At 35.4% G+C, this 13,872-nt stretch overlaps 2 protein-coding genes across 3 annotated transcripts; both read left to right on the plus strand.

The window, feature by feature from the left end:
* The first annotated feature begins 571 nt into the window (after window positions 1–571).
* On the plus strand, window positions 572–7,856 carry LOC18602683 (methionine-tRNA ligase, putative / methionyl-tRNA synthetase, putative / MetRS). The gene is made up of 17 exons (XM_007034224.3): window positions 572–705; window positions 793–937; window positions 1,038–1,191; window positions 1,736–1,891; window positions 2,182–2,412; window positions 2,521–2,664; window positions 3,608–3,698; window positions 3,848–3,954; window positions 4,050–4,164; window positions 4,631–4,749; window positions 4,853–4,918; window positions 5,062–5,190; window positions 5,314–5,454; window positions 5,600–5,720; window positions 6,598–6,830; window positions 6,977–7,078; window positions 7,380–7,856. The coding sequence occupies exons 1-17, from the start codon at window positions 588–590 to the stop codon at window positions 7,608–7,610; spliced, it is 2,403 nt and encodes an 800-aa protein (XP_007034286.1). The 5' UTR covers window positions 572–587; the 3' UTR covers window positions 7,611–7,856.
* Window positions 7,857–8,710: 854 nt separating this feature from the next.
* Window positions 8,711–13,713, plus strand: LOC18602684 (alkaline ceramidase-like). Of its 2 annotated transcripts, none has more exons than XM_007034228.3 (3): window positions 8,711–8,941; window positions 10,669–10,997; window positions 12,867–13,713. In XM_007034228.3, the coding sequence occupies exons 2-3, from the start codon at window positions 10,747–10,749 to the stop codon at window positions 13,378–13,380; spliced, it is 765 nt and encodes a 254-aa protein (XP_007034290.1). In that variant the 5' UTR covers window positions 8,711–8,941; window positions 10,669–10,746; the 3' UTR covers window positions 13,381–13,713. The 2 variants fall into 2 exon arrangements, with proteins under 2 accessions (XP_007034290.1, XP_007034291.1); XM_007034229.3 differs by having other exon boundaries at window positions 10,746–10,997.
* Window positions 13,714–13,872: the final 159 nt, after the last annotated feature.

Raw genomic sequence — 13,872 nt, forward strand, 5'->3', positions numbered from 1 at the left:
TTTAAAAATATTAAATTTTTTAATAAAATATTTTACAAAAAAAAGTTTATTTAACAAATTATTTTACCGTTATCAAACATTAACATGAGAAGTGTCGATTTTGACAAACTAAAAGAAAATTGATTATATTATATATGGACTTTAGTATCTAAAATAATTACTAATGTTGCTTTATATTTCAGGGATATATTAAAATTAATGTCATTTGATCAATTTTTGTATTATTAATTTTATTTATATATTTTGGTAAGAATTTTCTTAATTGCCAATATAAGAATCTTGGGGAAAAAGCAAATTGCCTATACACACCCAATCTCCTATCGCCACGTTTATTTTCACAATCACTTTGTCAATTCTTAGTCTTTCTATGCGTGCACCTGAAGCACTTGATTCTAATCTCCTGTGACTACTGAGTCTCCCTCGAAATGAACCCTCGTTGGTTAAAAGCCAGTCCCCAGCGCCTCCATCTGCTCCCATACTTTCCTTTCTGAAACATTGGCAACTGCAAAACGCAAAACCCGAAGAAGAAGAAGCTCAGACCTCATTTTTCAAGTTTGCCGGCGGTAGGAAAAAACCAATCCAAGCTAATGGAAGACCAAAATCAGACGGCTCCGAAGCTACCAATCCCAGGGAAACGCAACGTCCTCATCACGAGCGCGTTGCCCTACGTCAACAACGTTCCGCATCTCGGCAACATCATCGGCTGTATGTTATCATCGTTTCAATTTCTAGATTTCATTTTCTCCTTTTCGCGTTTTCGAAATTATTGAGTGTTTTTTTTGTTTGTTAAAGGTGTTTTAAGCGCCGACGTTTTCGCTCGCTTTTGCCGGTTGCGAGGATATAATGCCATATACATTTGCGGAACCGATGAGTATGGAACGACGACGGAGACTAAAGCCATGGAAGAGAATTGTACTCCTCAAGAGATTTGTGACAAGTAATTTTTTTAAAATTTTTTTTCTCGAATTTCTGGTGGAAATCTGCCTTACCTTTTTCTGGTTTTTTATTTAAGTTTCTGAATTTATTTGAACTTTTAGGTATCATGCACTTCATAGGGAAGTTTATGATTGGTTCGATATAAGTTTTGATAAGTTTGGAAGAACATCGAGTCCGGATCAAACGGAAGTTTGCCAAGCAATTTTCAAGAAGCTATGGGAGAACAATTGGCTTTCGGAGAATACAATGCAACAGGTACGGGGAGCTATATTTCGCGAAAGACTTCATTTGGTTGTTGTCTTTTTTTTTTTTTTTATTACTTGCTTTTTGGTATTCTTCACTAGTTAATAGTATAGAGTAGAAGCAAATATGGAAAGAATGTAATATTGATTTAAATAATGCGTCATGTAAAAGTAAAATCATGTATTTTGTTAAGAATAAATGAAAATTTTAATTCTGGAAAATATTGTTCGTACGCCTTTTGTATTTTTTTCCTGCTAGAAGCACAAAGTCAGTGGCAAAAAGGAAAAAAAAATCAGACAGAGTCTAGGAGTTTGTTGATAAATGCACATTGAAGCAAAACCATACTTTTGGCTATCTATAAAATTGAAATTTTATTTACTTTAAAAAAAATCTATTTTGTCTATGTGTCTAAAAGTTGATTTTTTTTGGGGGGGGGGGGGGGGGGGGGGGGTGTTGATAAGCAAATTAAAGGTTTCAACAATTGGAGCTGATATTCATTGTTGTGCAATATCTGTTTTGTGTGTCTCATTTGATTTGAATCCCTCTTGGCATCTAGCTTTTCTGCAACACATGCCAACGATTCCTGGCTGACCGGCTTGTGGAGGGCTCCTGTCCGAGTGAAGGGTGTAATTATGATTCTGCTCGTGGAGATCAATGTGAAAAGTGTGGGAAGCTTTTGAATCCTACTGAACTGAAAGATCCTAGGTGCAAGGTACAGTTAGATGAGCAACTAAATTGACAATTTTTTTAATCAACAATTGGATTTTACTGGTTATCTTTTTGCCAAGGCTTTGAATTGAGTATTGCTTTTCAAATATGTAAGAGATATTATTTCAAGAGTGGTGCATATAGCCTGTGGCTGAGCTTGATTGTTGTTTGTTGAGACTAGTGAATGAAATATTGATTTTGAATTCCTATATCTTATCTTTATTTTTTCCTTAATTACGAAGTTTGAAAAGAAAATTATTAACTGATGAGGTTGAAAACTTTGATTAAAAACAGGCCTGCCAAAACACTCCACATGTTCGTGACACAAAGCACTTGTTTCTCGAGCTTCCTAAGCTTGAGGGTAAATTAGTTGAGTACATTGACAAAATGTCAGTTGCTGGATCTTGGAGCCAAAATGCTATTAATACAACCCAGGCATGGATCAAAGAAGGACTTAAAGCAAGGTGTATTACTAGAGATTTGAAGTGGGGGGTTCCTGTACCACATGAAAATTTTAAGGATAAGGTAAGATAAAGTATCCGATAAAGGATAGTACTTCTAGTGCATTCTGTTAGTAAAATTAAGTTTAGTGCTGATTGATGTTCAGTCTACATTCAAACCTTGTGGTGATAGGTTTTCTATGTCTGGTTTGATGCACCTATTGGTTACGTCTCAATTACTTCATGCTACACTCCTGATTGGGAGAAATGGTGGAAAAATCCTGAAAATGTGGAGCTGTTTCAATTCATGGGAAAAGATAATGTACCATTTCATACCGTAAGTGTCATGCTCAAAATTTCCTTGACTATTTTGAATGACAAAGCAAGGGTGCTATGTTTTCTGGTCCGTCCTCATTCTAGCTGATGAATGGATATATTTCTTTTTTGATATGCTTAGATGAATTCATGCTACATTCATTTATGCTTCATCTTTGTTTTTATGCTATTATTTGTTGAAAATTTTTACATGCAATTGCCTCTTGGAAATCCAATTATAATAGTGGTTCAAGAGGATTTACTGCTAAGTTGGAATCTGGGTTGGAGGGGCCACAATTTACTTATTTCATGCTATGCCCGTCATTCATTTTACTTGTAAGAGTTTTTCTGTTGTTAAATGAACATAGGTATTGTAGGATGTTTGATGCCTTCTTTTAAAAATTAAGACCATGTTTGGTGCATTTTTGTGTTGATGTTTTTTGCTGTTGCCTCAGGACTCTACTCGGTCAGACTTGCCATGTGAAATTTCACATGGCATGCCTGGACTTGAGGTTTAACATTTCTTCAACAAGTATCATTTAGATGTTTCTTTTAAGTTTCATTTTTTCTTTGGCACTTTGTTTTTTTGCTCTTTTGCCTTGCCTTTTTTATATTACTACATCTTAATGAAAAGTTTTTAGAGCTCTATTTGAAAATGATGGATGACTTCCATTATGCATAAGGGGCACACCCAAATTACATTTATAGTGCACATATAAAGTTGGTTTCGAAGCATGATTCTAGTGCAACACTTTACAGTCTTCCACTTTTATTGCTCAATCATGAAAAATATATAATTTGGATGCCAATTTTCGTCACCTAATTCTAGTGTTTTGCACACTCCCCATAAATCTTCTGGTAGAAGCTAGTCAAAGAAAATTAGTTAAATGTGTTGATTTTTTTTTACTTATGGAGTTGTTTATTGAATTTTTTTAAGTTTTGAATCAGTTATATTTGTATTTCAGGTGATGTTCCCATCAACTCTTCTTGGAACTGGTGAAAACTGGACTTTGATGAAGAGCATCAGTGTTACAGAGTATTTGAATTATGAATCTGGTCAGTAACCATTTGATTGCTTTGGCCATATACAGAGGGGAAATAAATTGATTTTGAGTTGGGATTAGTGAATGCTAGACAAGGGAAATCCTAAATTTTACATTTCAGCATCCTGCTGTACTTAATATTTATTTTCTTGGTTTCTGTAGGGAAGTTCTCCAAGAGTAAAGGAATAGGAGTATTTGGCAATGATGTAAAGGATACAAAAATACCTGTAGAAGTTTGGAGATATTACTTGTTAACCAATAGACCTGAGGTATCCCTGTTCACTTAACAACATTTATGACTGTTTTATTTGGTCTTCAATTCTACTTATTGCTTTCTGTGATTGTATTGTTTTGAAAATACTAGGTTTCTGACACCTTGTTTACATGGGATGACTTGCAAGCGAAACTGAACAACGAGTTGCTTAGTAATTTGGGCAACTTCATTAATCGAGTTTTGAGTTTTATTGCAAAACCTCCAGGTTAGTCATTTGGTTGACTTGAATCCTTTAGTGTTTAAAATTTTGGCTATTGACCTTATATGAGAGTTGAAAATTTGTATATATTCTAGTTGGTGGGAAAATAATTGTATTGTGTGTGATAAGATCTAGAGGTTTAGTTTATGGCAGTAGTGCTTTCTTTAAGTTGACAGGATTTGTCTTCATAATTCTTCTTAACCTTAGTTGAAGTGATAATTGATAAACGGGTAGGTAAAAAATGTCCCCTAAGTCCTTATTATCAGCAGTTGAAATAATTAGATGTTGCTTTTGAAATAGTCTGCATGGTTGAGAATTGGTCAGTAAGCTTGGTGCTTAATTGAGTATCTGTACCCATTTTTTTTTCTTTTAATTCCTTTTGGAAAATGGATACTTATTAAGCAACCTTTTTGTCTGCTTCGTGTAATTAACTATGTGCACAGTGGATTTGAGTAACGCATGCTGTCCGCAGGTCAAGGATATGATTTCATTATTCCTGATACTCCTGATGCTGAGTCACATCCCTTGACAAAGGCATTGAGTGAGAAAGTTGGTAATCTTGTGGAGCAATATATAGAAGCCATGGAGAAGGTGACTGGTTAAACTTTGACAGCCTTTTCACACGTAACTAAAACCCTGTCACCCTTAGCTTCTTCATATTCTCTAAATTTGCAAATGTTTGAATTTTGTGCAGGTGAAACTAAAGCAAGGATTAAAAACTGCGATGAGCATCTCAAGTGAAGGAAATGCATATCTGCAAGTAAGCTTAGAAAATTTCTAGTTGTTTAAGAAATTAATTTCCCTATGTGTTCAGTGATTCTGTTATGGTTTGTTACTTGGTCTAGCTAAGACAGCCATTCATATCACTTTTTGTGATGTGTTCTGTTGATAATTTCTATTCAGGAAAGCGAATTTTGGAAGCTTTACAAAGAAGACCGACCTTCATGTTCAATTGTTATGAGAACTGCGGTGGGGCTAGTGCATATTCTTGCATGTTTGTTGGAGCCTTTTATTCCTTCTTTTTCTGTTGAGGTAATCTAATTGGTGCATAGGTTTTCTTCTGTTGTTATCGGAAATAATATTGCTACATATAATACTAGTTGGTTAACTTGATGTCTCATGCTATGAGTTCCATTGTTTTTGGTGCACTTAAAGGTGTTTAAGCAGCTTAATTTGCCTCAAGAACAAATTTCGCTCTCTGATGAGAAAGGAGATGTTGATAATGCTAGAAGACTGTGGGAGATAGTACCTGCTGGTCATAAAATTGGAGATCCAAAACCATTGTTCGAGGAACTGGTACCATTACCCTTTCTGTGCTATATTTCCTCTTCTCCTTTTTCATTCTCTTATTTTTTTTTTTTTGGTGGTTTGGGGGTTGAAGGATTAGCCTGGTGCTTCCTTTTCCTCTTTTTTCATACTTAAAAAAATTAATTAATGACAGAAATCTGAAAGAGTTGAAGAACTGAGGGAGCAATATGCTGGAAGTCAAGCTGATAGGCGTGCTAGGGCAGAAGCAGATGTTGCAAAGACTGCTGAGCAACTAAAGAAAACAGAAATTTCAGGTCAAATATGTTTCCTTTGTTTAAAGTCATGCTTCCAGTGCCTTCTCTGAATGATTTACATTTAACTAATGTTTGAGGATGTCTGCATAGACGCATTCTATGGTTTCTTGTGAGAGCTATCTGTTTATGGACTTATAGCTCCTATGAAATTGCACTAGTTTTTTTTTTTCTTCTAACTTTTATAAATGGCTAATTGAGCTAATGTATTTTAGGAATGTGTTTATTTTCTGACTAAAATTCATAAAGTTTGTTTTTTCTTACTCAAAATACAAAAAATAAGATCCCAACTCTCCAGTCTCTCTCTTGGGCTCTGATAAGTTTTTCTTCTCTTCTCTGTTTGTCTCTCTCTATTTCTTTCTTATTTTTTCCACCATAGTTTCTTTTTTTTCTCTCTCTTCCTTTTTCTGAAATTCTGACCAAGATTTCCCTCCTATCTTGCCAGTTCAAATAGATCAAATTCTAAAGTCTTATTCCAAAAAACTTGAATGTATCCCAGTTAAAACTTTTTGCTGTTAATATTTGATTCCAAGCTTTATTTATCGTTTGTAAAGGTTGCTTTATGAGAAAATGTCTAGGTGGACATTTTCTTGAAATAAATAAATTAATGTTAGACTGAAATAACTAAAGGTGTTTTGTACATTAATTTTTTATTAAACCTATCAGCTTATTATTGGTGCTCATGTTGGATCTCTTTTGTGGAGCTTTAGCTTTTGGTCTCTAGAAGCTCATTTTGAGCTTTTATCTAAGCTAAAAGCTGTTCTGTTTGCTATGGCAAACAATTCTTGGCTTTTCATTGCTTCTTTTTAGATAGGTTTATGCCTATTAAGTGTGGATTTCAAATATGTGCTTATTTAGGGTAAATTGTTATTTATAACAGAAGGCAAGAAACAAAAGCGAACAACATCTACTGCTGGCTCTAAAGCAAAGCCTACTACTACTGAACCAGAAATTACCATTACAAGACTTGATATTCGGGTTGGCAAAATTGTGAAAGCCCAGAAGCATCCTGATGCTGATTCATTGTATGTTGAAGAGATTGATGTGGGTGAAGCCCATCCTCGAACAGTTGTTAGTGGACTTGTTAAGTATATTCCTCTGGAAGAGATGCAGGTGTCTGTTTTCTGCCTTGTAACTTTTTCAAGTTATCGGAATATATTCTCTGCAGGAGATGGGGTGCTTGGTATATACAACTTTTATATTTATACTGTCAAGATTTTTGTACTAATAATCTCTTCTCTGGATTTATCATTTGGCAGAATCGGCTGGTTTGTGTTCTTTGTAATTTGAAGCCAGCAACCATGCGGGGTGTAAAATCCCATGCAATGGTTCTTGCTGCTTCAGACAGTGACCACACCAAGGTAAGCAAATAATTATAGAGCTCATTATTGGCATCAATCAATGCATGGTATAAGCTCTCTCTTCCGATAATACCGTCATTAGCTGCTTGATGTAGAATGTTGTGCTGTTGAGTAAAGCCATCAGGTGATTTAGCAGTTGCAAAAGATACCACTGTAGGCTTTGTACTCAGGAACTTTTCTTTGAACAAAATGGCAAAATGTTGACATCATTTTCATTCGATCAACTTTCAATAGTTGTGATAAAGTTGATTGTTCTAAAATGGCTTCCATGTTTATGCTGTTTTTTTGGTGCGCTTTCCAGGTTGAATTGGTCGAACCACCAAAGTCCGCCACGGTTGGAGAGCGAGTTACCTTTCCCGGATTCACAGGTGAGCCTGATGATGTCTTAAACCCAAAGAAGAAGGTATGGGAGACTCTGCAAGTGGATCTCCACACCGACGCAAACCGGGTGGCCTGCTACAAAGATATTCCTTTGACCACATCAGCTGGTGTTTGCAAAGTTTCATCCATTAGCAGTGGGTCGATTGAATAGATAGAATGCTTAGATAATTCTGCCTCCCAATGAAAGAAAAAAATGAAAAGAAAGAGAATTGTGATTCTCATTGTTATAACTATTATTTTCATTTTCCGCTTTACAGTATCCCTCATTTCTGTTTTGCTTTTCTAAAATGTTGGCCTTCGTATTTTTCTGTCATAGATATGAAGTAGTACGAGCTAAAAGAGCAGTGAGGAACAAATTTGTTGTCGATTGATTTATAAACAGAATGTTACAGTGGTAGGACCGGTGGTGTTTGCTCCTGTTTACCCAGCCGCAAAATAGTAGAAATGTCAAAACATTTGTTTAGATACAGGACGAAAACTAGTCCATCTTGTCAAGATGGTACCACTTTTCCATGCTAAAACCTTACTATTATTAGACGAAGAGAGGGGAAAATCGTATACTAGTCGTTAATATTAAAACAGGAATTAATATACTTTACATAAAAGACAAATTTTTATGATGAAAACAGGAATTCGAAACGTCGGCTTAAAATCAATGGCAATAATTTCCCCCTTTTTCTGTTTTCAACTTTTAATATTTTAGTGAATATGATGAAAACTATTTTTAGAGATTTTAAACTTTTACTCATGTTATCAATATTGTCTAACAGGTGCTCTATTGATTGGTAAATTTAAAACCTAATTGAAAATTATTAATTGGGTAAGTGTTCAACCTACTCTCAATAAACACTCGATGATTTACACAAAGTTTATTGGAGATAACCTTATGTTTTCTTCTTTCTATAAAGCTTTGAATACAAATATGAAGTTAACAAAAGGATTTAGTCCAAGCTTTTTGTTGTTTGAGCTTGTAGATTTAATTATTGAATGTAAAACTAAATGGTCTTAGTCTTGGTTTTGGATAATTAAAAGTAAAATGTAGATTTCATAATCCGAACCTTAGCATTTATGATTTATGAAGCCTAAAAAGGACAAGGCAGAGGTACAAGTAAACCGATTATAATTAATCAATCAAATTCAGTGGCCGTACAATTTCTCTCTCAAAATAAAATCTCAACCGTTCTACGTCCTCAATCCAACGCCCACAACACGGCCCCCATAAATATTCTCCCTCACGCGCCCCCCTGCCTCCTTCCACCCCACCCTCTCCCCACTCCTTAGCCTCAGATTCCTTTCCCGAATCTTTCTGTCTCTTTTTTGCCTCTCTTCATATAAAATTTTTTTCTTTTTTCACATTAAATAAAAAGAGAAACAACACAAAAAAACCCCCAAGAGTACTCCCTCAAAAAGAAAAAAAACTGTAAAAGAAAGAAGCTTAGAGTGCTTTATTTTTTTGCAACACCAGATCTGATTCGTTAAACGGTTAGTTTCCTTCTCACTTTCCTGTCATTTTCTCTTTTCTTTTGTTTACAAGGTTTTTTTTTTTTTTTTGCTTCTTTGTTTGGTAAAATATGCGGGCAACTTTGGTATTGATATGACCTTTATTTTGCTTTTCGAGGATTGGGTCTTAATGGATATGGCCAAATTTCAAGGGAATGTATCTTTTGGTTCAGGGTTTTGAGGGGTAGTACATTATGATTTATGTTTAGTTGAAAGATATTTTCTTGCCTCCGGTTTCTAAATTTTAGTATGAATTTGCTGCCCAAGTTTTGATTTTTCTAAAGAAGAAAATCTGAGCGATTGCAATGCTATGAAGTTTGAAGCAGGGATTTAAGTGCCATAGTTGTAGTTATCTTTCCTAGAGATTATTTTAGATTTGAGGACCTTCTTATGAGATAGTCAGAGGGCTGAGGCTATTTTTTTTAAATAGGAACTTAGAACTCAAGGCTTTGGTTAAACATTGATGGCGGTTTAAAGTGGTTAAATCTAGCTGGATTTAAAGAACATAGTTTCTGTCAGATCCTTTGCGGTAATGGGTTTAGGGGAGGTTTTAAGGTTATCAAAATGGTAGTTCAGTGGTTTGATAGATGAGCTGGTTAATTGAAGAGCAGTGAAGTGTTTTGGTTATTTAGTAGAGTTTTGATTCCTCCTGTGAGTTAAATTCTTTGAATAGACAGAGTCAAATAGGCAGCAATACTAACTTCGACCTCTATCATACGATTCTCATTGAACCCCAGAGCTGAAGGAAAATAGCAGTTGCAATTGCTACTGTAGAATCAAAGTTTATTGGAATCTAATAACATTGTGGCCACTGCAGGCTGATAGGAGTCTGATTTATGGGATGAATTTGACCAGATCATATGGGATGTGCTATGTAGCTTATTGCTGCAGGACATTACTGTTTCGTTGTTAGATGACAATGGCATACCAGATTTGAAGTAGAATGATTTGCAGTTTATTCCATCTTAGGAAAAGAAGTTCTTAAAGCAGTTCTACTTTTAGTTCATTTTTTTATCTAGAGAACTGTTCTGGGGTATAAAGTTGTATTTTCCTGCACAGAGATGAATGGATCTAAATATGGATGGAAAAGGAAGAAACTAAGTTCTAAAAGTTTTCTTATTGAAATTTGCATGTGGCAATCAGGTGTTACATGTATTGTAATTCGTAATTCTTAGGTTGCTTTTTGGACTTATTCACTAGATCTAGACCTGCCCCCTCTCTGTGTTGGTTATTTCCTTAAAACAAAAGAGATTGCTGTTGAATAAGTTGGGAATCCTGAATACAGCTGGTTTAAAGATTTTACAAGTTACTTGATGTGGAGTTCTGTAGAAGCTGATGTTAAAAACAGCCTTTTTACCTTATATTTAGAGTTGTGTGAGAACACGTTGCTCTATGAAACTAAATGCTCAAATATTAATTGCTTTGAGCCTTTAATATTTCTATTTGTCCTTTATTCAATGCCATTTTATACAATAATGGCTCTTGGTCATTTTTCCAAGTGGTAAAAGGGTTGCTTTATGTGCATATCTGAATTGGTGTACATACATTGTAGTTTATCATATTGTGTCCTTTTCTTTTTAGTTAGCTTTTTTATCATCTCTTTCTTATAAAAGAGTATTTTAGTTTGCAAAACATGGTATTGGTTGTCTAATTGGTTGCAATTCATTATGTGGTCTTGTATCTCAATTCTTTATTGACAATAACTGCAGGTTTTATGACATTTACAACATTATAACTGAAGGTATCTCAGTTGAAGAATAATACATTTTTGGTATATTCAATATAGAATGGAAGGTGGATTGTCAAGCTTCTGGGGTCCAGTTACATCCCCTGAGTGGTGTGAGAAAAACTATGTTCACTCATCTTACATTGCAGAGTTTTTCAACACGATATCCAATGTCCCAGGCATTCTATTGGCACTCATTGGCCTTATAAATGCCTTAAGACAACGATTTGAGAAGAGGTTTAGTGTCCTTCATATATCTAACATGATACTCGCCATTGGGAGCATGCTATACCACGCCACACTGCAGCGCATGTAAGTATTCTCTTCACTTCTTACTCTTGCAATGCCATTCCCCCAAATGCGTCAGATATATAAATGAATGTCTTACCAACAGAGATCTAATGTTAGAAAATATTGTTTTTGCATTTTTTCCTTGTTTGATTGATTTAAGGAGTTTGCTACTTTACTTGAATGGCAGACTGACAGCATTGCTAGCAAAGGTACAATTAACTGAAGGTTTTTATTTTGGTTTTCGACTTTCTTAAACGAACACTCCTTCTGTATCATGCTTAAATAGATACTTCTGGAATTGGGCAGAATGAATGTTCCATTCCTGTCTTAGGTTCAAAAGCTTCGTTGGAGGAATAAGTAAAATAAGTTATGCCTAAAGCCTTTTTTTTTTGTTTTTCATCTGCTTGCTCCTCAGTGTATGGCTCCCTTTGTCCCTTGGTCCATTTAGCACATCTGTTCAAGGAGATGTAGACTAATGCCCAGATTTTGACCTTTTCCTTATTTCTTTCCTGCTTAAGGTGACATGAAATTTTAAAGGTTCCAGAGGAAATAATTTCAATATCTTATGGAGCCTTTTCTTGTAGTCTTCTGCTCTATTTCTTCTGCCTTTTACATCCTTTCTTAAGCTTCACCTGTGTATTGGATATTTGGGCCTTAAGTCCGTTATATTTCATCAGTTCTCTTTGAATACTTCTTATGGACTTGTACCCTTCTTTGTGATGTTTTAAATGCATTATTTATTTGAAAAAGAGGTTATATGTCTTTTATTTTGGTTTTTTCCCTTGGACTTATGACCGGCTTAGTTCACATTTATTTCCATCTTTGAAATTGAAACTGCTTTGCCTATGCATTGGTGTATGATGCTGATTTAGGGTTGTAGGAACTTAGACTCTTTGTTTTGTATAAGTCTTTCGGGTATTGGGATTATTTGATTTGGTGTACTAGATCTCAGTTTTTAACATTTGTTTTGTTTTGGGTGCTTTGCTTTGTGGTGCCAATGTAATTCAAATATACCACCTGCCCTCAATGTGTGCATGTACTTGTGTTTTCCCTCCAGAATAACAAGAAGGAAACATCGAAAAAAGATAAATAAATGATGTTGCTTTACTCACAGTTCACTCTCTAGATGATCATTGAAAAAAGTAAAAGAACTGCTTGATTTTTCCATCTTTACTGTGCTTTTGTTCTACCTTTGCAGTTCACACTATAACTTCTTTTGGAAATGTCCCGATGTCTGTGTCTGTCCTCCATACTAAAAACAATGAAACATTAAAACAAAAACAGAAAGAAAAGATGCTGCAGTACTTATATTAGTTTGATGTGTAGCTAAAGGCATGAAGGTCTTGATAACTTGAATGGGTTTGTAAAATGTAGATAATTATATACAATCAAACCCGAGGTCTTCATTTATGATGTTAAGCTTTTTCCTTTGCTAGGCATCATATATTTAGCTGCAGAATGGAGGGTCTCTTTTATAGAGGCACTGAATATGCAGATCCTGTTGACACATTGTATTGTTGTCTGTTAAAGTTCGCTGCAGGTGGTCAAGGATTGTTTAGGCTGCTGGGCTATAAAATATTTTTGTGGCATGAAATTCTTTCAACAAATGAATAGTTTCTTTTCTTTTCCTCATTGATTTTTTTTTTCCTTTTGGCTTAGCAGAAGCAATGACTAAAGTGAAGGTTTATTTGATCGTTCTTTCGCTGCCTATTTTCTCTTTTTGTTGAAAAACCTTCTATGCTGGAGGAAAAATGGGCACCAATGGGAAAAGAACTTGGGAAAACATTGCTCATGCTATGTAGTTTTAAGAATCAAGAACTTGAAAAATTTTAATCAGTTGTTAATTTGCCAAGTTGATTTAAAATGTGAAAATTATAAATTTATTTTCAGGCAACAGCAGGGTGATGAAACACCAATGGTGTGGGAAATGCTTCTATACTTTTACATCCTCTACTCACCGGATTGGCACTATCGGAGTACAATGCCCACCTTCCTGTTCATTTATGGAGCTGGATTTGCAGTAGTCCATGCTCTGTTCCGCTTTGGAATTGGCTTCAAGGTGCATTATGTTGTTCTCTGCCTTCTCTGCATCCCCCGCATGTACAAATACTACATCTACACTAATGACGTCTCTGCCAAGCGACTTGCAAAGCTATATGTAGTAACTTTGTTCCTGGGGAGTATGTGTTGGCTTTCTGACCGGGTGTTCTGCGAGGAGATTTCTCACTGGTACTTTAACCCTCAGGGTCATGCTCTATGGCATGTCTTGATGGGCTTCAATTCTTATTTTGCCAACACGTTCTTGATGTTTTGTCGTGCTCAGCAGCGAGGGTGGGATCCCAAAGTTGTCTACTTCATGCGTTTGTTCCCCTATGTCAAGATTCAAAAACCAAAGAGCCAGTGAGAAAAAGGCTTTGCTGCACTTGAGTTAATCGTCCCTTAAACCTTTTTACTCCCTCAAGTCTGATTTTGGCACTGGGTGTTTGTTTTTGTCAGGTCACAGGCATAGGAATCACAATTCTTTTTACCTTCTGTCTTAAAGAGAGGATGTAAATGATAATTTAATGTTGATATTATTGGTGGGACATCGGTTATTTTTTACTGTAACACTAGTGTTTTTGCCCAGTAAAAGAGAATAGATAGTTGTTTGTCCCAAGAGATTGGCTTATTAGATATTCAACAGGATATTGTTATCAACACAGAAGAACTAAAAACTTAATTTTTATACTTGTATTTACATTTTTCTTTCCTATTTTTTCCGTACTAGAAAAAGGGAAACTCCGCCTTGATAATTTTTTCTAAGCTCGAAACCACGAACTGAAGTTGGGCTACACAGAATCGGTCCAAAGCTGGAGGCGTAATGCCATTGTTTTCCTGGGCTGGAAATGTAGTAGTA

Source organism: Theobroma cacao, chromosome 4, assembly GCF_053813885.1.
Source record: "Theobroma cacao isolate CCN51 chromosome 4, ASM5381388v1, whole genome shotgun sequence".
Taxonomy (NCBI): Eukaryota; Viridiplantae; Streptophyta; class Magnoliopsida; order Malvales; family Malvaceae; genus Theobroma; species Theobroma cacao.